Source organism: Scyliorhinus torazame, chromosome 2 (genome assembly GCF_047496885.1).
Source record: "Scyliorhinus torazame isolate Kashiwa2021f chromosome 2, sScyTor2.1, whole genome shotgun sequence".
Classification (NCBI taxonomy): domain Eukaryota; kingdom Metazoa; phylum Chordata; class Chondrichthyes; order Carcharhiniformes; family Scyliorhinidae; genus Scyliorhinus; species Scyliorhinus torazame.
In genome coordinates, this window is record NC_092708.1 from 345487922 (window position 1) to 345511099 (window position 23178).

Genomic DNA, 23178 nt, shown 5'->3' on the forward strand with positions numbered 1-23178 from the left:
TTCCTTCTCTCTCCACAGATGCTGTCAGACCTGCTGAGATTGTCCAGCATTTTCTGTTTTTGTTTCAGATTCAGGCATCCGCAGTAATTTGCTTTTATTGGCTAATATACAGCAGCTGTTGAATATTGTCCTTATCCCCCGCCTCCAGTTTCCGAACCAGAAGCGATTGTGTCCATAGATGCTGAGAAAGCATTCAATAGGGTAGAGTGAGAATACCTTTTTGAAGTCCTCGGAAAATTTTGTTTTGGGCAGAAGTTCATTTTGTGGGTTCGGCTGCTGTATAGGGCCCCTTTGGCCAGTGTACACACCAACACTTCGAACCCGGGATATTTTTTATTGAGCAGGGGTACTAGGCAGGGGTGTCCTCGGTCTACACTCCTATTTGGGTTGGTGATTGAACCTTTGGCCTTAGCGCTGAGATCTTTGGGTAAATGGAGGGAGATAAGGCGGAGGGTATAGGGTGTCCTTATATGCTGATGACCTGCTTCTGTATATTATGGATCCAGTCTCTATGAATGAAATAATGAAGCTACTTGGAAACTTTGGTTCCTTTTTGGGGTATAAATTGAACCTGGAGAAGAGTGAATAATTTCTGGTTAACACCCCGGGGAGGGGAACTAATCAAAAACTACCTTTTTGTCTTGCCAAAGGTAGCTTTCGTTATTGGGTATTCGGGTAGCCCATAATTAGCCATCGCTCCATAGATTGAATTACACCAGTCTGAGCAGGGTGAGATCCAATTTGCAGAAGTGGGATAACCTCTTCTGTCCTCACGGGCAGAATACCCTCCCAAGGGCGACATGGCAGCACAGTGGTTAACACAGTTGCTTCGCAGCACTAGGGACCTGGGTTCGATTCCCAGCTTGCGTCACTGTTTGTGTGGTGTCTGCATGTCCTCCCTGTGTCTGCGTGAGTTTCCTCCGGGCGCTCTGGATTCCTCCCTCAAAGTGCCTAAAGACTAGCTGTTAGGTGAATTGGATATTCTAAATTCTCCCTCAGTGTTCACAACAGGTGCTGGAGTGTGGCGACTAGGGGCTTTTCACAGTATCTTCATTGCAGTGTTAATGTAAGCCTACCTGTGACACTAATAAAGACTATTATTATTGCAAATTGTTTTTGCTAAGTTTAATATGTTAGTGGACTCCTTCTTCTGGGTGGCTAAGATCCCAATAATCCATAGGATATTCCTTCAGTGTTGGGGGTCTAGAGTTACCCAACTTGCTCTTTTATTATTGGGTGGCTAACATTGAGATGGTGCTGGAGTGGATTGGGAGCTAAGCTCCATTTGGGGACAGGTGAAGGCGAGCACTTGTAGAGGCTCTAGTGTAAGGACTTTGGCAACAGCTTCTCGTCCCTTATCTCCAACAAAATATACTTCGAACCCCGAGGTGGTGTTAACTCTCAGGATATGGAGGCAATTTAGGCAGCATTATAAATTGGGCTCCATGTCATTGCTGGCCCTTTTCTGTGGCAACCACCTATTTGTACCGTCTAGTCTAGACGCAACATTCAGATCATGAGGGGAAGGCCTCGAGAGTTTGGGGGATTTGTTTGTGGAGGGACTGTTTTTACTTTAGAGGAGCTAGCGACAAAGTTTCAACTTTCAGGGTGGACTAACCCTAACCCTAATCTGTTACCTCCAAATACGTGATTTTGTCTGAAAGATTTTTCCTACTTTTCCCTTGGCTCCACAACCCTTCTTGTTGAATACGGTCCTATTATTAACAGAGTCTGGGGGGTGGGGGTTGCACTTCAGATAGCTATGGACAAATCCTGTCAACGGAGGTAGCCCCGCTGAATGAGGTGCAAGCCAAATGGGCGGAGGAACTGGGACCTACTTTACATGAGGATGTGTGGTGTGAGGCCCTTCACAGGGTAAACTCCATGTCTTCCTGTGTGTGACTCCGCCTAATTCAGCTCAAGGTGGTACATAGGGCTCACCTAACTAAGGTTAGGATGAGTGATTTATTTTCGGAAGTGGAGGACAGGTTTGAGCGGTGTTCTCTGGGGCCGACTAATCGCACCCGTATGTTTTGGTCGTGTCCCAAGATGGTAAGCTTTTGGGTCTCCTTCTTTAGCACCATGTCAGCGATTCTTAACATTGATCTGGAGCCTCGTCTGTTAGTGGCCATTTTCGGGGTTTCAGATTCACCGGGGATGAAGGCGGATGTCCTCGGCTTTACCTTGCTAATAGCCTGGAGACAAGTTCTGCTGGGATGGAGATCTCCTACTCCGCCCAGTGCCTCGATCTGGTTGGGTGAGCTCATGGAATTTTTACATCTGAAGAAGGTCTAGTACATCGTCAGGGGGTCAATTGAGGGATTTTACCTGAGGTGGTGGCCATTAATTTCCTACTTAAAAAAATTAGTCACCATCTGCTATTAGGGGCGGGGGGTTTCCTTCTTGGTTGGGATTTATATGGTTGTGTTTTTGTTATATTGCATTATGTAACATCCGTTTTCTGTGTTGATATTATGTTTGCCAAAAATGAAAAGTGTTTTAATTGAAAAAAAAATGTTTTAAACTGTATCCGTGTGGTGCATCACAACTGACCTTGATTCTGATCTCAATAGACACACACAGTTCAGAACAGTGATCCAGAGCTCAGGACTTGATTTTCTTCCCCCGTTCCCTTGCTAACTATGACATTGCTAGCTTAGCACAGATGGGGAATTGAATCTGGACCACCATGTCTCTGTAGCTCAATATCAAAGTTGGCAATGCATTGAGTAATTAGGAAAATAATAGATTTGACAGTCGGGTTTTTTTTAGGCCCGGGGTTCTACTTTTTTCAGAGCCCTCAGAATATCCTTGTGTCCTCCTGGTAGCTTGGGTCCTCTCTGATATGCAAGTAATTAAATTAAAGGGCCTATTTTATCTCAATGCAGAGAAGGCACTGTGAGGTGATTGCCAATCCACCTGCAATATTGCCTCGCTGACCACATTTAATCCTAATTATCTTCTGAAATAAAATGGGAAAAGCTGATGGCACGTCAGAGGTCGGAAATATGATCTTTAGAGTATCCATGGTCGCATTAGTGCAATTACTTTCAAGCTTCACTGAGAACTTCCAAATCCATTAACCATCCATTTTGAGTTTATTTATTTTTAACTTATTTTCTCTTGAACCGCAAGTCTTCAGGAATTGAGGGAAATTAGTATCATTAAGCAGGTTGTATTGGAGAAATTAATAGAACTGAAAGCTGACTGATATTTCACATTTCAGAATAGATGCATTGGTGATCATCTTCCAAAATGTGATAGATTCTGGAATGGTTCCTGCAGATTGGAAGGTAGCAAACGTCACCCCGCTATTTAAGAAGGGAGGGAAAGAAAAAACTGGGAACGACAGACCGTTAGCCTTACATCAGCAATAGAGGAAATGCTGGAATCTTATAAAGGATGGGATAAATGGGAATCTAGATAATAATGATCTGATTAGACATGTGCAGTGAAGGTTCACCAGACTTGTTCCTGGGATGGCAGGACTGCTCTATGAAGAGAGATTGAGTTTTGAAGAATGAGAGGTGAGGAGAATGTGAGGCAACATCGTTTTGTGGAAGGGATATCATATTTAACCAATTTACTGGAGTTCTTTGAAGGAGTCACATGTGCTGTGGGGAAATGGGAACCAGTGGATGCATGCAATCAAAATGCTCCTCTCTTCACTTACTTGTGTATCAGTCATTCCAGTAGAAAAAAAACCATGCAGATGGAAATCAACGGAATGTGGCAATCCTGCACGCGGGTAACACTCAAGAAAATGTCTTGTGGGCTGCACGCAGAACCCAGATGGGCTTCACGTGGTCCCAGATATTCCTTATTTCTAATGCATGTCACCAACACCATAATCCCAGCCAAGCTCATATCAAAGCTCCAAAACTTAGGACTTGGCTCATTCACTCTGCAACTGGATCCTTGACTTTCTGTCCCATAGACCACAATCAGTAAGAATAAAGTAAGAAGTCTTAAAACAGGTTTGTTTCGAAACATTAGCTTTCAGAGCACAGCTCGTTCATCAGGTGAATCAGTTTGGACTTTAACCTGGTGTTGCAAGACCTCTTACTGTGCCCACCCCAGTCCAATGTCGACAGCTCCACATCAAGTAAGAATAAACAAAATCTCCACAATACTCCTCAATACCGGGGCTCCGGAAGTCTGAGTACTTGATCCCCTACTATATTCTCTATACACACGACTGTGTGGCAAAATTTGGCTTTAACTCCATCTACAAGTTTGTTGACGACATGACCATCGACACGGATCTCGAACAACAACGAGTCAGAATACAGAAGGGAGATAGAGAACCTGGTGGAGGGTGTAACAACAACAATCCCTCCCTCAATGCCAGCAAAACTAAAGACCTGGTTATTGACTTCAGAAAACAAAGTACTGTACGCACCCATCTGTATCAATGGGGCTGAGGTAGAGATGGTCGACAGCTTCAAATTCCTAGATATGCACATCACCAAAAATCTGTCCTGGTCCACCCATGTCAACGCTACCAAGAAAGCACACCAACGCCTATACTTCCTCAGGAAACTTGGCATGTCCACATTAACTCTTACCAACTTTTACAGGTGCACTATAGAAAGCATCCTATCTGGCTGCATCATAGCCTGGTATGGCAACTGCTGGGCTCAAAACCGCAAGAAACTTCAGAGAGTCATGGACACCACCCAGTCCATCACATGAACCTGCCTACCATCCATTGACTCTATCTACACCTCCCGCTGCCTTGGGAAAGCGGGCAGCATAATCAAAGAGTCCTCCCACCCGGCTTACTCGTTCTTCCAACTTCTCCCATCGGGCAGGAGATATAAAAGTCTGAGAACACTCAGAAAACAGATTCAAAAACAGTGTCTTCCCCGCTGTTACCAGACTCCTAAACAACCCTCTTATGGACTGATCTGATTAATGCTACACTCCTGTATGCTTCACCCGATGCCGGTGTCTATGTATTTACATTGTGTATCTTGTCTTGCCCTATTACGTATTCTCTTTACATGTACAAATGATCTGTTTGATCTGCACACTGAAAAATACTTTTCACTGTACCTCGGTACACATGACAATAAACAAATCCAACAGCTATCTACTAGAAGAGAGAAATTACAATTTAAAACTTGATAACCACCCAGAATTGGAGAGCAGCATTATGGAATGTGGGTTTCGCTGGCAAGGCCAGCATGAGGGCAGCACGGTAGCACAGTGGTTAGCACTGTTGCTTCACAGTGCCAGGGTTCAATTCCCGGCTTGGGTCACTGGCTGTGCGGAGTCTGCACGTTCTCCCTGTGACTGCGTGGGTTTCCTCCGGGTGCTCCGGTTTCCTCCCACAAGTCCCGTAAGACATGCTGTTAGGTGATTTGGACATTCTGAATTCTTCCTCAGTATACCCCAACAGGCACTGAGTGTGGCGACTAGGGGATTTTCACAGTAACTTCATTGCAGTGTTAATGTAAGCCTACTTGTGACACTAATAAAGATTATTATTGTTGTTGCCCATTTCTAATTGCTCTCGACTCAAGTGGCTTGCCCTGCCATTTCAGAGGGCAATTATGGGTCAAATATATTGCTATGGGTCTGTAATCTCATAGAGGGCCAGACCAGGCAGATATCCTTCCCGAAAGGGCATTAGTGAACCAGATGGGTTTTTTGTTACCACAAATCAATGATAGTTCCATGGTCGCCATGATTGAGACTGACTGCAGTGGTGCATTTCAAACCCATGTCCCAGGAATATTAGCATGGATTACTAATTAGTCTGTGATATTATCACTGTCTCCCCTCAAATGTCTGTATAATGATTGCAACATGAACAACGGTGAAGTGAAAGCAGCAGAATTGAGGCTGTGTTTGGGTTCGTTTCCGTAGCAACCAAGACGCGACACATCAAGATTCCGCGTGTCTCTTGTCTGCATCCGCCACAGAGGAGCTAGCGCCCGCACAGCGTCTCCTGGATATAAAAGGACGTGGCGCTAAACGGCTCTTTAAAAAAAATTAAAATCAACAACCAATCAGGAAACTTAAAACAAAGCCTCCGGAGGCGGAGAAATTGTGAGGAAGAAAATGAGGTCCGGCACTGACGTCATCAGGATGCGCCCCCTCCCAGCAGCGGATGGAGATGTGCTGAGGCTGCCCCACAGTCCCAGGCTGGACAATGAGCGCTTCCAAGCTGGAGGAGTTAGACTTGACCCAGGCCGAAGTGGAGCGCTTTGCCAAAGCGTTCAAAGATGAGAAATTTAGAAGCATGCTGTGTGAATACGCGGAGGAGATCTCCAACCCGGAAAATAAGAAGAAGTACGAAGAGGAAATCACCCAGCTGGAGAAGGAGAGAGGCGTGGACATCAAGTTCGTGCATCCCAATCCCGGCTACGTCCTCAAGACTAGCGTCAGCGGGGACAAGAAATGTTTCATCAACGTCTGCAGTAACGACCTGATAAATAAGCCCGTTTGCAAGGCCGGAAAAGGTGCTAACGGGACGGTGGGGCAGCATTGGTCTCTTCCCTACAGTTTGGCGCCTGGGAGGGAAGATCTAAGCGCAGGTGGCAGAAAACACATGATTTATGATGTGGTGTTTCACCCAGACACCCTGTACATGGCCAGTAAAAATGCCAAGTTTAAAAAAATGGTGGATCAAACTTCCATCGACGTCATAGAGAAACAACTAAATGCAAAACTAGATTTGAGAAACGCTAAGACCTTAAAGGTGAAATACAAGGGGTTACCTGACGCTGCTGTCATTCGTAAACCCACTCTCGGTGGCCCCAAAGAGTCTCCGGAAGAAGACGACCCTTTAAGGTTTCCTTATCCCTTTGATCCTCCAAAGTCAAAAACTGCCTCTGAGAATGACACGAAAGCTAAAACAACGAGCAAGGGTTCAAAAACTGCGGCGAAAGACGAGAATACAAATATGCAAGACAGCAAATTTACCCAACCCAAATACTCCATTGTTTACAGATCGCATTTCGATTTACAAGATTATCGATATGCTCGTGAAGCTGCTCCCAGCACCAGACCTAAAGAACTGGTAGTTACCATCGACCTCCCTTTGCTTAAATCTGCCGAGAATGCTTGCTTAGATGTAACCGAGAAACTGTTATGTTTGGAGTCGCAGAAACCAGCTTACAAGCTTGATGTGCCTCTGCCATATTCAGTAGATGAAAATCTCGGGTCAGCTAAGTTTAACAAATCGAAGAGACAGCTTGTAGTCACTTTGCCTGTGCTACCTGTGAAGCAACCCTGTAATTTGAAAATCAAACAAGATCACAATAGCGATCTTGATCAAACAGGGGAGAGCAGTGAGACCACAGAAAGTGGCCAGTCACTCTGTGAATCAGAATTATGTCAGCTTGAAGGACATTCCCATCAACAAAATAGAGAGTGTGCGGGTGCTTGCATAAACCCTGAAGGTGAGTTTTGTGCCCTTCAAGATTTCAATTTGGAAAAATCTCAGAACAATGAACACCTTGAACTGAGCCAAATAAAAACATCTACTGAGTCAGAAGTTAAAGAAGCTGCATTGGTTTCAAATAATAGTTTTGTAAAAATAAATGATGTGATTGCTTGTCCCAAACTTCTTTCAGAGGTAGATTCTGATGAACAGGAAAATGGCGCCAAAGAAGACACTTTGAGTGGTCCAGACATTCCTGGGACTATGAAAAAGGCATGCAGTCATTCTGTGGGTGGGCAAGTAAACGATCATCTCCAGGTAGATTCATCCGATCACCTTCAAATAGATTCATCTGCAAACACTGAATTCTGCTCCGATAACTATTTAAAGAAAACTGAACCAGTACGTCCTGATTTCCATTACCATCAAAATGAAGACTCTATTACATTCATACTACAAGTACGAAATATTAATGAAGAGAGTTTCAAGTCCGTACTTCATACTCATGAGTATAATGTTATATTTGGGACTCAAGACTCTGATGCCTTGTATTCCTTGGTTGTTCAGTTTCCTCCAGAGCATCAGCTGGACACTGCAGAAAGTATACTCAACATATCTCAAGACAATGCTGCAGTGGTGCTAGTAAAATCACCTGAGTGTCGAGGCTTGTGGCAAAGCTTTCATGCCGGCGATACGCACAACTGTTTACAGGTAAAATTTCCAGCCCCAGAAATCTGATGATGTGTACAAAACATGATTGCTACATTCATTCTTCTGCTCTGTCTAATTTACCTCTTCACTGACATAATAATAATCACTTATTGTCACAAGTAGGCTTCAATGAAGTTACTGTGAAAAGCCCCTAGTCGCCACATTCCGGCATCTGTTCAGGGAGGCCAGCACGGGAATTGAACCCGCGCTACTGGCCTTGTTCTGCATCACAAGTCAGCTGTTTAGCCCACTGAGCTGACATGGCTTTTACAAAACAAATACTAAAAGCATTTTACAATCAGCCCCTAATATTGTTTCTTTTTAGGGTGAACAGCAAATGCAGTCTAATAGATTGGAAAATGTCTTGCATGAAAAATTATCAACACCGGTTTCAAAAAAGAGTCCTTGATGATTTAGTGATTCAACCTGCTCGTTCTCCATTTTATAATAGGCCCATGATATGTTACGTAATCTAATGATATTAATGGGCAAAAACATTAAAAAATATTGTTATGTGTTCATATTATAAATGATAATTGGGATTGAGCAGCTTTCCATTTGTAGATTTGTGAGTAAGGAAATGTAAATTACAAAGACACTTGGCCAATTGGAAGTGAAGCTGATATGTCAAGTTTATTAGTACAATATCAGTTTCTTTGCCTCCCTGTAAGTAGTGTAAACAAGTTTTCATTGGTCTTATTCATAGTCAAGTTACATTTTATAGAAGAGATTTAATTAATTTATTCTACATATACTGATAATACAAAAAAACCCAAAGTACTTTTCAAAATAAAATATCTATTAATACAGGTTGACTCCTTATAAAGAAAGAATTAATTAAGTTAGATTTGAAAGAATTGAAGGGGTGGCATGTGGCGCAGTGGTTAGCACTTGGACTGCGGCACTGAGGACCCAGGTTCGAATCCCGGCCCTGGATCACTGTCCATGTGGAGTTTGCACATTCTCCCCATGTCTGCGTGAGTTTCACCCCCACAACCCAAAGATCTGCAGGTTAGGTGGATTGGACACACTAAATTGCCCCTTAATTGGAAAAAAAAAAATTGGGTACTCTAAATTTTTTTTTAAAGATTTGAAAGAATTGTGTGTTGTATTTCAGGAGTACTGTTTGTAAAGGTGGATGCATAATGAATATGCTTTTGTTAGATGTCATCAATTAAATATGTGAACATGAAGTGTTCTTTCTGTTTAGAAGAGGTTGTTTGTAACTTCGGAAAATATTGATCAATTCCTGAATACTTCCTTGGAGGATCCAATCCCAAATGAGTTGACCGAAAAACATCCTATGGTAATTAATGTGGCGGAAGTCAGTGAAAATGGCCTTGTTATTAATTCTAAGGTAAGTTATGTGAAACCAAATCTAAAGGTTAAATAAAAAGAGTGCCATTTGCAAATTATTCTTTTCTTTGACCATCGAGAATAAATAAGTTGTGGAAAGAGCGGAAGTAGGTTGCTCCATATCAACTAATTAACTTAATATGTTTGAATTCAATAGATGTGTTCTTTCCCGCATTTTCTTTGCTGAAGGTTGTGTCCAAGTTGACATCTAATATCTTATTTAAATGCCTTTGTTTCTTTGTGAGCCTGCAGTGATTGTTACAGTTGAGCGGATCCCACCCTCGCCAATATCCTAACACAAGAACTTACGAAAGGTATTGTGCTTGGGTGTCTGTTTTTTACCACCTGGCAAAGAAAATTCCAGACTCCTACCCCAACTAATTTAATCTAGCACAGCACAACCTGGTCAGACCCGGGACATTCCTGGTCTGAAATGGTCAGCTACTCATTTTAACCTCCCCTCCTTTTAGAAAGAAGCACTCTCAAAGTATGTGGCATTGCTTGTAGCCAGATAATCCTCCATAAGCTGCCTATCTATCCTCTCACCTAAAGACATTGTACTCTGGCAAAAATGAAAATCCCTGTTAACTGAACAACACCAGTGGACTAAACAAGACTGAAAAGAAGGTCAAATGGAATTGTAATTGGGTGTTTTCAATTATGTAAAATGCATTCAAGTATCCACCTTCTGAACTAAACGTTTTGAGCAAGTAGTGAATCATTATCAAACCAGAAATGTTCTTTTCATTACAGATATGTTTTGCACAACAAGAAATTGATTTAAGAGGGGAAAAATAGAGTACGAGAGGAAACTTGCAAGTAACATAAAAATGGACTGTTAAATATATAAAAAGAAAAAGATTTTTGAAGACAAATGTCTACAGACCAAAACAGGAAAATTTATAATAGAGAACAAAGAAATGGCAGAGCAATTAAACAACTACTTTAGTTCTGTCTTTACAGAGGAAGATACAAATAACTTCACAGAAATGCTAAGGAACCAAAGGTCGAGTGAAAAGGATAAAATGAAGGAAGTTTGTATTACTAGAATAATAATGCTGGAGGAATTAAGGGAATGACAGCTGATAAATCCCTAGGGCCCGATAGTCTACATCTTGGGGACTGAAGGAGGTGGCCATGGAAATTGTGGATGTACTGGTTATCATCTTTTAAAATTCTGTAGATTCTGGAACAACCCCGGCAAATTGGAGGGTGGCAAATATAACCCCACTATTTAAAAAAGGAGGAAGGGAGAAAATGGGGAATTACAAACCAATTAGCATAACATCAGTAGTGGGGAAAAGCTAGAGCCTATTATAAAGGATGTGAGAACAGGACACTTAGAAAATATCAACGGGACTAGACAAAGTCAACATGGATTTGTGAAAGGGAAATCATGTTTGACAATCTTTCTTGAAATATTTTGAGGATGTAACTGGTAGAATAAATATGGGTGAACCAATGAATGTGGTGTAATTGGATTTTCAGAAAGCTTTTTTTTAAAAAAAGTATTTTTATTAAGGTTTTGCAGAATTTTTCATAATAAAAAACAGTAGTAACAATAATAACAAAACAAACTAGAGTGAACATTAACATAGTGCAAAAAGAGAATATACAATAACAATTAAATAGATATTACCCCACGTGACTCAGTCTTCCCACACCATCCCAATGAAGCACTCCCCCCCCCCCCCCCCCCCCCCCCCCATACTGATTGCTGCTGCTGCTGACATTTTAATTTTCCCCGAGAAAGTCGACGAATGGCTGCCATCTCCGAGAGAACCCTAGCGTAGACCCTCTTAAGGCAAACTTTATTTTCTCGAGGCTGAGAAACCCAGCCATGTCGTTAACCCAAGTCTCTACACTCGGGGGCTTTGGGTCCCTCCACATTAATAAAATCCGTCTCCGGGCTACTAGGGAGGCAAAGGCCAAGACGTCGGCCTTTCTCGCCGTCTGAACTCCCGGGTCTTCTGACACTCCAAAGATCGCTATCTCTGGACTCGGCACCACCTATGTGTTAAGCACCTTGGACATTGCCCTCGCGAACCCTTGCCAGAACTCTCTAAGCTCCGGGCATGCCCAAAAGAGGGATTGAATTTAAGAGCCGTGAGGTGATGATGCAGCTGTACAAAACTTTGGTAAGGCCACATTTGGAGTACTGTGTACAGTTCTGGTCGCCTCATTTGAGGAAGGATGTGGAAGCTCTGGAAAAGGTGCAAAGAACATTTACCAGGATGTTGCCTGGAATGGAGAGTAGGTCTTACGAGGAAAGGTTGAGGGTGCTAGGCCTTTTCTCATTAGAGCGGAGAAGGATGAGGGGCAACTTGATAGAGGTTTATAAGATGATCAGGGGAATAGATAGAGTAGACAGTCAGAGACTTTTTCCCTAGGTGGAACACACCATTACAAGGGGATATAAATTTAAGGTGAAAGGTGGAAGATATAGGAGGGATATCAGAGGTAGGTTCTTTACCCAGAGAGTAGTGGGGGCATGGAATGCACTGCCTGTGGAAGTAGTTGAGTCGGAAACATTAGGGACCTTCAAGCAGCTGTTGGATAGGTACATGGATTACGGGAAAATGATATAGTGTAGATTTATTTGTTCTTAAGGGCAGCACGGTAGCATTGTGGATAGCACAATTGCTTCACAGATCCATGGTCCCAGGTTCGATTCCGGCTTGGGTCATTGTCTGTGCGGAGTCTGCACGTCCTCCCCGTGTCTGCGTGGGTTTCCTCCGGGTGCTCCGGTTTCCTCCCACAGTCCAAAGATGTGCGGGTTAGGTGAATTGGCTAATGATAAATTGCCCTTAATGTCCAAATTGCCCTTGGTGTTGGGTGGAGGTGTTGAGTTTGGGTAGGGTGCTCTTTCCAAGAGCTGGTGCAGACTCAAAGGGCCGAATGGCCTCCTTCTGCACTGTAAATTCAATGATAATCTATGATGAATCTAGGACAAAGGTTCGGCACAACATCGTGGGCCGAAGGGCCTGTTCTGTGCTGTATTTTCTATGTTCTATGTTAAAACATGTGGTCATGGTTTGCAGGGCTGCCCTTGGACCTCATACAACTGTCTTCTACCCCAAAAACTTGCTCATTCTCGCTGCCGTCATGTGTGCCCGGTGGACCACCTTAAATTGAATTAGATTGAGCCTGGCACATGATGAGGAAGAATTAACCCTGCCCAGGATCTCTGCCCACAGACCCGCTTCCAACTCCTCACCTAGCTCCTCCTCCCAGTTGGCCTTGAGCTCCTCCATCGGGGTTTCCTCCACCTCCTGTAGTTCCTGGTAGATATCCGACACCTTCCCCTCCCCCACCCAGGTGCCGGAGACCACCCTGTCCTGTATCCTCAGTGGCGGTAGCGTCGGAATGGTCACTACCTGTTTTTTCATGAAGGCTCGTACTTGCAGATATTTAAAGGCGTTTCCTGGTGGCAGATTAAATTTGTCTTCTAGCGCCTTCAAACTGGGAAAGCTTCCCAGATCTCCCATCCTTCTGATGCCTGCCCTCTGCTAGCTCTGGAACCCACCATCCATCTTACCTGGGACAAACCTGTGGTTGTTACATATTGGGGTCCAGACCGACGCTCCCTCCACCTTCTTGTACCTCCTCCACTGTCCCCAGACCCGCAGTGTCACCACCACCACCACCGGACTTGTGGAGTAACGGGTCGGCGAGAACGGCAAAGGAGCCGTTATCAAAGCTCCCAGACTAGTACCTTTACATGACGCCGCCTCCAGCTGCTCCTAATCATAGCTATATTGGCCGCCCAGTAGTAGTTGCGAAAGTTCAGCAGCACCAACCCCCCCCCCCCCCCCCCCCCACCCCCGACTGCGCTCCAACAGCGATCTCCTTACTCGCGGGGTCTTATTCGCCCACACAAAGCCCGAAATGATCCTACTCACCCGCTTAAAAAAGGCCTTGGCGATGAAGATGGGGAGGCACCGAAAGACAAACAAAAATCTGGGGAGGGCAGTCATTTTCACGGTCTGCACCCTCCCTGCCAGTGACAGCGGGAGCATGTCCCACCTTTTAAAGTCCCCTTCCATTTGCCCCACCAACCGGGTCAGGTTGAGCCCGTGCAGGGCATCCCATTTCCTGGCCACCTGTATACCCAGGTAACGAAAACTTTTCTCTACCATCCTGAGCGGCAGCTCTTTCAGTCTCTCCTCCTGCCCCTTGGCCTGGATCACAAACAACTCGCTCTTTCCCATGTTCAGTTTGCACCCTGAAAAACTACCAAAATCCCTCAGGATCCACAGAACCTCCCCCATCCCCTCCACAGGGTCCGAAATGTACAGGAGCAAATCATCCGTCTATAGCGAGACCCGATGTTCCACCCCTCTCGGACCCAGTCCCCGCCAGTTCCTCGAGGCTCTCAGTGCCATAGCTAGCGGTTCTATAGCTAGGGCAAATAGTAACGGGGAGAGGAGACACCCCTGCCTCATTCCCCGGTGAAGCTTGAAGTACCCCAACCTCAGCTGGTTTGTACATACACTTGCTACAGGCGCCTGGTACAGCAATTTCACCCAGCGAATAAAGCCCTCATCAAACCCGAACCTCCCCAGCGTTTCCCACAGGTACTCCCACTCCACCCTGTCAAAGGCTTTCTCTGCGTCCATCGCTGTTACGACCTCCGCCTCCCCTCCCTCTGAGGGCATCATAATATTCAAAAGTATCTGGACATTGGTATTGAGTTGTCTACCTTTAACAAACCCAGTCTGGTCTTCCTCTATCACCCCTGGGACACAATCCTCAATTCTTGTGGCCAGAATCTTAGCTGGCAATTTGGCATCCACGTTAAAAAGCGAAATCGGCCTGTATGACCTGCAATGTTCTGGGTCCTTCCCTCGTATAAGAATGAGTGAGATCAAGGCCTGTGACATTGTTGGGGGGAGGGTTCCTTTCTCTCTAGCCTCATTGAAGGTCCTCATCGGGAGTGGGCTCAATATTTCCGAAAATCTCTTATAGAATTCTACCTGGTAGCCGTCCGGACCCGGGACTTTACCCGATTTCATGCCCTCTATACCCTTGACAATCTCCTCCAATTCAATCGGGGCCCCCAGCCCCTCCACCAGGTCCTCTTCCACCTTTGGAAACCTCAACTGGTCCAAAAATTGCCTCATCCCTTCCGCTCCCGTTGGGGGCTCCGACTCGTATAGTTTACTATAGAACTCCTTAAAAACTCCGTTCACCCCCCCCCCCTGGATCCAAGACCATGTTACCCTCCTTATTCCTTACTCCCCCGATTTCCCTGGCATCCTCCCTCTATCGCAGTTGATATGCCAGCATTCTTCAGAAAGCTTTTGATAAAGTCCCACATAAGAAGTTAGTGTGCAAAATTAAAGCACGTGGTATTGGAAGTAATATAATGGCATGGAATAAGAGTTGATTTGCAGACAGGAAACCGAGAGTAGGAATAAATAGGTACTTTTCAAGATGGCAGGCTGTGACTAATGGCGTCCAGCAAGGATCAGTGCTTTGACCCCAGCTATTCATAATATATATCAATGATTTCGATGAGGGAATCAAATGTAATATTTACAAGTTTGCTGATAAAACAAAACTTGGTGGGAATGTGAGTGGTGAGGAGGATGTTAAGAGGCTTCAGGGTGATTTTGATAAGTTGAATGAGTGGACAAATACACGGCCGATGCAGTATAAAGTGGATAAGTGTGAAGTTATGCACTTTCGATGGATAAACAGAATGGCAGTGTATTATTTAAATGGTGATGGATTGAGAAATGTTGATGTATGCAGGGACCTGGGTGTCCTTGTATGCCAGTTACTGAAAACAAGGAAGCAGTTAGGAAGATAAATGATATGTCGGCCTTCATAATAATAATCTTTATAATTGTCACAAGTACTACGGCTCTGAGGACCCAGGTTCAAATCCCGGCGCTGGGCCACTGTCCATGTGGAGTTTCCACATTCTCCATGTGTCTGCATGGGCTTCACCCCCACAACCCAAAGATGTGCAGGTTTGGTGGATTGGCCATGCTAAATTGCCCCTTAATTGGAATAACATAATAATTGGGTACTCTAAATTTATTTTTTAAAAATTATTGTCACCAGTAGGCTTACATTAACACTGCAATGAAGTTACTGTGAAAAGCCCCTAGTTGCCACACTCTGCCGGCTGTTGGTGTACACTGAGGGGGAATTCAGAATGTCCAATTCACCTAACAGCACGTCTTTCGTGACTTGTGGGAGGAAACCGGAGCACCCGGAGGAAACTCATGCAGAAACGGGGAGAACGCGCAGACTCCGCACAGACAGTGACCCAAACCGGGAATCGAACCTGAGACCCTGGTGCTGTGAAGCAACAGTGCTAGCCACTGTTATCATTGCAAGAGGACTTAAGTACAGGAGCAAGGATGTCTTACTGCCGCTGTATAGAGCCTCGGTAAGACCACACCTGGAGTATTGTGTGCAGTTTTGGTTTCCTTATCTAAGAAAGGATATATTTGCCATAGAGGGAGTGCAGTAAAGTTTCACCAGACTGACTTCGGGACTGGCCGGATTGTTGAATGAGGAGAGATTTGGTTGTCTGGGCCTGTTTTAACTGGCATTTTGAAGAATGAGAGGGGGTCTAATTGAAACGTATAAATCTGACAGGGCTGGACAGATTAAATGCAGGGATGTTATTTCCTCTAGCTGGGGGTCCAGAACAAGATCTTACAATCTCAGGATACGGAGTTGGCCATTTAGGACTGAGATGAGAACAAACGTCTTTACTCAGAGGATAGTTTTCATTTGTGTCCCAAGAAAGGGAATTTATAAATTGTTCATAATTGAACTTTTATTGGTGTTTTCATTGACCAAACGTAGTCAAAAACTAAAAAAACGTTGTTTTTGTACAATTCTTTCTTCAATTTTATTTCGAGCTTAATTGATTTGTATGTACTTATTTTGAGATTGCTCATGAACAGTTTTAAAGTATGCCTACTATAAGATTTACTAAATTTGGAATTCATATATTTCCATGTTTTTTTTTAACAAACAATTTAATTGAGGTATTTTTGGCATTGTAAACGGTAACAATATACATTCGTGTGCAAATGTCAATTACAAAAACATAGTGCAAATAACAGTTCCTCTCTCGCAAATAGACCCGCCTATTCTTTCCCCCCCCCTACTTTCCTCTCTCACAAATAGACCCGCCTATTCTCTCCCCCCCCCCCCCACTCTACACTATTCTATTCTACCCCCCCCCCCCCCCCCCCCCCCCCCCCCCCCCCCCGCCGACGATTACTTCCCTGCGAAGAAGTCGATGAATGGTTGCCACTTCCGGGCGAACCCCGATAATGATCCTCGTAAGGCTAACTTGATTTTTTCCAAGCCGATAAAACTTGCCATGTCCGACAGCCATACTTTGGTCTTTGGCGGCTTTGAGTCCCTCCAGGCCAACAGTATTCGTCGCCGGGCTACCAGGGAAGCAAAGGCCACAACGTCGGCCTCTATCCCCTCCTGGACTCCCGGGCCTCCTGTGAAATCCCAAGTTTCTTTACCCGTCAGTCTGGCCTCTATAAAAGTCGAGATGGATTTGCACGTACAGCATTAGTTATTTTATTTAGCTTGCAAGCTTTCCTCAATTCTCAGGAGCACAAAGCACATCCTGCTTCGTAGACTTCTGGAATCAAGTGAGGCTGTAGAACAAAGGAGTCTGTACTGATACATTCAAATGGCATCAAGTTTCACATACACGATTCCCATAGGTCATCCTATATCCCTCCTGACCTGTTGATATATTCTGATTGGCTCACTTCCAATCCCTTCCTCTGGCCCCTATTACCCAGCATCCTTTTCTCCTCCTTTGGTGGACACACCTCTTCCTTGCTTTGCCATGCGGTCTGAAATCCTTTGTCTGTGAACTCACCAGAATTAGACTGGCCTACCTCTACATTACATTAACTAATATCTCTAAAGTAACTATTTTATATCGCATTCGTCACTCCGACACCCCAAAAATCGCCACCTCTGGACTCATCGCCACCCTTGTTTTCAGTACCCGGGACATGACGTCCGCAAATCCCTGCCAGTACCCCCTGAGTTTTGGGCACGCCCAGAACATGTGGACATGGTTCGCTGGTCCTCCCGCACATCTAGCACACTTGTCCTCCAGCCCAAAGAATTTACTCATCCGGGCCACCGTCATGTGGGCCTGGTGAACTACCTTGAACTGAATCAGGCCGGGCCTGGCGCATGTTGCGGTTGCATTTACCCTCCTCAGAGCGTCTGCCCATACGCCTCCCTCCAGCTCCCCACCAAGCTCCTCCTCCCACTTGAGTTTCAGTTCCTCGGTCCCTGTATCCTCCGCTCCCATAAGCTCCTTATAAATATCCGAGACTCTCCCCTCTCCTACCTCTCCCCTGGAAACTACTCTGTCCTGGATCCCCTTTGGTGGAAAGCGTGGAAAGGACGCCATCTTCCCCGGGCCAAATCGGTGGTTGTCGCATATTGGGGACCAGACCGACGCTCCCACTTATCCCGTGTGCTTCCTCCATTAGCCCCAAATCCGCAGAGCCGCCACCACTATAGGGCTGGTGGAGTACCTGGTCGGCGGGAGCGGCAGAGGAGCCGTGACCAGGGCTGCCAAGCTGGTGCCCCTGCACGAAGCAGCCTCCACCCGCTCACAAACCGACCCCGTACCCACCATCCATTTCCTTATCATGGCTATGTTAGTCGCCCAGTAATAGTTGCTGAGGTTCGGCAACGCCAGTCCCCCCTTGCTACGGTTCCGTTCCAGCATCCCCCTCTTTACCCGCGGGGACTTCCCCGCCCAAACAAATCCCAGGATGATTTTATTGATCCTTTTAAAAAAGGGCCGCGGAATGAAAATAGGGAGACACTGAAAAATAAACAGGAATCTCGGGAGGATCGTCATTTTCACCGTCTGTACTCTCCCCGCTAGTGTCAGCGGGAGCGCATCCCATCTCCGGAACCCGCTCCTCATTTGCTCCACCAGCCTAGACAAGTTCAACTTATGCATCCTGCCCCAGTCCCGTGCCACTTGTATTCCTAAACACCTAAAACTTTCCCCAACCGGCCTAAACGGTAGCTCCCTCAGCCTATTCTCCTGACCCCTCACCTGCACCATAAACATCTCGCTCTTTGCCATGTTCAACTTGCACCCCGAAAACCGGCCAAATTCCTCTAGGATTTCCATAATCCCGTCCATCACTGCCACTGGATCCGACACGTACAAAAGCAGGTCATCCGCGTAGAGCGAGACCTTGTGTTCTATCCCCCCTGACCATTCCCTTCCATCCCCTTGCCGCTCTCAGAGCAATTGCCAGCGGTTTTATGGCCAACGCAAACAGCAATGGAGAGAGGGGGCACCCCTGTCTTGTCCCACGGTATAGTTGAAAATACTCAGATGTCGTCCTGTTCGTCCTTACACTAGCCTCCAGGGCCTGATATAGCAGTCTAACCCAGTCCACAAAGCCTTCCCCAAACCCAAACCATCCCAGCACCTCCAATAAATAGTCCCACTCCACCCGGTCAAAAGCCCTTTTGGCATCCATTGCCACCACTACCTCCACCTCTCTGCCCTCCGGGGGAATCATAATCATATTGAGTAGCCTTCTTGGGTTGGCTACCAGCTGCTTGCCCTTTACAAACCCTGTTTGGTCCTCCACAATCACGTCCGGTACACAGTCTTCGATTCTGGACGCCAGGATCTTGGCCAGTAGTTTAGCGCCAACATTAATCAAGGAGATTGGCCTAGAGGACCCACAGGCTTCTGGATCTTTATCCCGTTTTAATATCAGCGAGATGGTGGCTTGCGACATCGTCGGGGGTAACACCCCATTGTCCCTCGCCTCGTTAAACACCCTAACCAGCACCGGCCCCACTATCCCCGAGAACTTTTTGTAGAACTCCCCATGATACCCGTCCGGCCCCCGGGCTTTACCCGACTGCATGGCCTTCAGGCCCCCCATTACTTCTTCAGCCCTAATCGGGGGCCCCCAGCCCCTCTACCAACCCCTTGCCCACCTTTGGGAAGGTCAGCCCATCTAAGAAGCGCCTCATCCCCTCCGGCCCCGTGGGGGGTTCCGAGGCATACAGCTTGCTGTAAAAGTCCCTGAATACCCTGTTCAATCCTGCCGGGTCTCCAACCCGGTTCCTTGCCCCGTCCACTACCGTCCCTATTTCCCTGGCCGCCTCCCTCTTCCTAAGTTGCTGTGCAAGCATTCTGCTGGCTTTCTCCCCATACTCATACACGCGCCCCTTGCCTTTGAGCTGCTCTACGGCCTTCCCAGTGGATAGCGCCCCCCCAGCTCCGCCTGCAGTCTCCGTCGTTCCCGAAGTAACTCTGCCCTCGGGGACTCCGCATATTCCCTGTTCGTCCGTATCATCTCCTGAACCAGTCTGTCCATCTCCGCCCTGTCCGTTCTGTCCTTATGGGCTTGGATTGAGATCAGTTCCCCTCATTTCCAGTTTTTTTTAACTCTCAGACACATCATCATCATAATTGTGAAGAAAATATTATACCGTCACCAATTATCGTGAAATCATAGAATCTTACAGGAGGCCATTTGTTCCAGTGTGCCTTTTTAAAAGAACTGTCCAATATGTCCCCCTCCCTTGCTTTTTCCCTTTTATCTTTGCATTTTTATTTCCTTTCCAATTATGTACCCAATTCCATTTTGAAGGTTGGATCTGCTTCAGGCTGTGCATTCCAGATTTTTACTCTTGTGTTTTGTGAAAGGGTTTTGAAATTACTATGTGAGATCACTGTCATGACAACTTTTGTTAATCATGTAATTATTAATGACATTGAATCGCATTATTCCACATCTCAATCACAGAAACAGTCATATGATACCAAGGAACCGTTACTATGCAAAACAAAATTTTCCAAATCCCTCCCTGCCTTTATCGGCATTAGCTCGGAGGCCTTGCAAACCAGAAATTGATCGATGATGTAATTTGTTTTACACTTTTAAATATTTTCCATTTCTAATTCAGATAAATATTAATGTTGGTTTTATAATTTCAGCAACAAGAGACTAATAACACCAATTCTCAAGGAGCTTCTCTGAAACCAGATAGAATCAACCCCAGTGACGCTTCTAATCCTGGATCAAACATTCAGCAACATGCAGAAGAAATCTGCTTCTCTGAATCGACTGCAAGGGGAAACATATTGGATAAGGAAATACCTAAGGAAAATGATGCTGTTGAGTTTGTATCTAGTCTTGGAGACCAGTTAGTTGCTGTGTCAGGGACTTGCAATAATTTTACACCGGCATCTAACACAGCAGAAGGAACTATAACAAAAATTCCAAGGGATCAGGCGGATCAATTGACCAGCAGTAACTGCTTGACTCCTGTTGATGGGAGCAAACTTAATAGTGAAGTTGAAATTAAAAGTCAGTCAATGATACCATCCTCGCAGCTCAGCATGGCAAATGTTGAGGATCCAACATCAGTGAATTGTAAAAAGTCAGTCAATTTTAAAAGGTGTGTAAAAGTGGATGATAATAATGTACTTGATGAGGATGACCTTCCAAGTGACCAGAAGAGTGGCAACTCTCCTGAGTTTACTAAGCCCACAGCTGCACCACAAATTCTTGAGGAGATCAATCCTGCTGATGGAAGTGTTAAGATTATTACTGACCACAGAACACATTCTGCATTCAAATTCCAGAACACGGAGTTATATCAACTAGATTAATGTAATGTTTGATCTGTTTAGAAACAAAATTTCAACTTTATGGTACAGTAACTGATTTAGCATTTGTTTGTTCAGACTCTTGCAATACTAAGATTTGGTTATATTTTAAAATGTAATGCTGTAAAGAAATTGTATTAAAGGTTGATTTGCATTTTTACAGTGAATACCAAATCAAAACATAACTTGTAGCTGATGGCCACATAATGGGAGCTGAGATGGTAATTTCTGTGACCATAATTTGTGATTTGTAATTAAGTCAGCAGGAGTTATTGAGTAATTCTGTAGTCTAAACTTCTTCTCAGGAACAACAGGTATGTATCATAATACCTATTTTGTTGAATTTGAGTTAATTAACTTTAGCCTCAAGTATATGGTTTTAAAAAAAACCTTGTTTATTAAAATTTGTTTTAATTTCTACACCCGGATGACCTTTTTCGTATGCCAAAACCAATTTGTTATTAAACAAATTATTTTTTGAACTATTTGATAGTTTTCAAATTATTTAAAGTTTACAATTTGTTGTTAAGATACAGTAATACTGTAGTTGGAGGTTTTGTGGTATAGTGTGTAACATTCTGGCTCTGAGCCAGAAGCTCCAGGATCTGGCCAAGGAAGATGTGTTCATAACACAGCCAAACAGGTTTCATATCAAGCTGCAAATCCTTCCAAAGTCGGGCAGTAACAGCAGTAGAGACTCCCATTAGCTGCGGGATCAAAAGAAATTTGGAGCCGCTACCATCACTTTCTATAGCTCAAGACTACAACTTGCACGTAAAACTGCATGTTGCCACAGCAAATCAGACTCCTTGTGAGAATTTGCACCACCACCAATGTTTTTGAAATGAAATGAACGAAAATCGCTTATTGTCACAAGTAGACTTCAAATGAAGTTACTGTGAAAAGCCCCTAGTCGCCACATTCTGGCGCCTGTTCGGGGAGGCTGGTACGGGAATTGAACCGTGCTGCTGGCCTGCCATGGTCTGCTTTAAAAGCCAGCTCTTTAGCCCTGTGCTAAACCAGCTCCTATAGCTTTTCTATAGCTCCAGACTTACTTGCACGTAAAACTGCACGTTGCCACAGCAAATCAGAGTCCTTGAGAGAATTGGCACTGCCACCAATGTTTTTGCTCGTATCAATGTCTAGCTCAAATTTAAACTACTGGTTTATGATTCTCTGATCCCTGTGTAAAAAAATAAAATAAACAGGCTGGACATTAGGAATTACAGGCACTGCTCTCCAATCTCCAGATTTGCCACCTTGCACTGCTGTTTCAGTTGACATTTGGACCTGAGCATGAGATGGGTACTAGAGACATTTTCAAAGATAAAGATGGTGACAGAGATTTCTGAAGCAATAAAGAGGTTACGCAAGGAAATTGCAATTGTGGGCACAGTAGACCAAGGTTGGAAGAGTAAAAAATTTAGGCACAGGCATAGGACTGAAGATAATCTTAAGGGGGGAATGAGGGCATGAACTATTGAAAATAAACATTGCATTGAAGAACTCAAAATCAATGGAGGATTTGAAAGTGTGGTAAATTAGATAGACTGGGATAGATCTGGGGGGTGGGGCATTGAACTCTTCAATGAGATTGAGAATTTTCACTTGAAGTACATTGACCACTCTTTTTACTGAGAAGACTATGCTACCACAATCATAATGAGAAAGAGGTTATTGAGTTACTGAAGGGGCTAAGAATTGATGAGATATTAGAAAGGCTGGCTGTATATAAAAGTTGATTAAATCAACAGAACCGAGTGGGACATCCCAGGATATTGAAGGAAGTAAACTTAGGCATTGCAGTGGTGTTGGCTGTAATCTTCCAATCCTTAAAAAAAATGGGGGTGGTGCTAGAGTACTGAAAATTTGTAAATATTATACCCTTCAAAAAGGGTGTAAGGATAAATCCTGCAATTACAGATGAGTTGATTCTCTCCCTGTCTGCATGGGTCTCACCCCCACACCCCAAAAATCTGCAGGTAGGTGGATTGGCCAGGCTAAATTGCCCCTTAATTGGAATTAATCAAGGAAACTAACC

General features: G+C 44.7%; 1 protein-coding gene across 1 annotated transcript; it reads left to right on the forward strand.

The window, feature by feature from the left end:
- The first annotated feature begins 6120 nt into the window (after positions 1–6120).
- Positions 6121–21622, forward strand: dnaaf2 (dynein axonemal assembly factor 2). The gene is made up of 3 exons (XM_072490939.1): positions 6121–8104; positions 9315–9461; positions 20463–21622. The coding sequence occupies exons 1-3, from the start codon at positions 6161–6163 to the stop codon at positions 21138–21140; spliced, it is 2769 nt and encodes a 922-aa protein (XP_072347040.1). The 5' UTR covers positions 6121–6160; the 3' UTR covers positions 21141–21622.
- The last annotated feature ends 1556 nt before the right edge of the window (positions 21623–23178 follow it).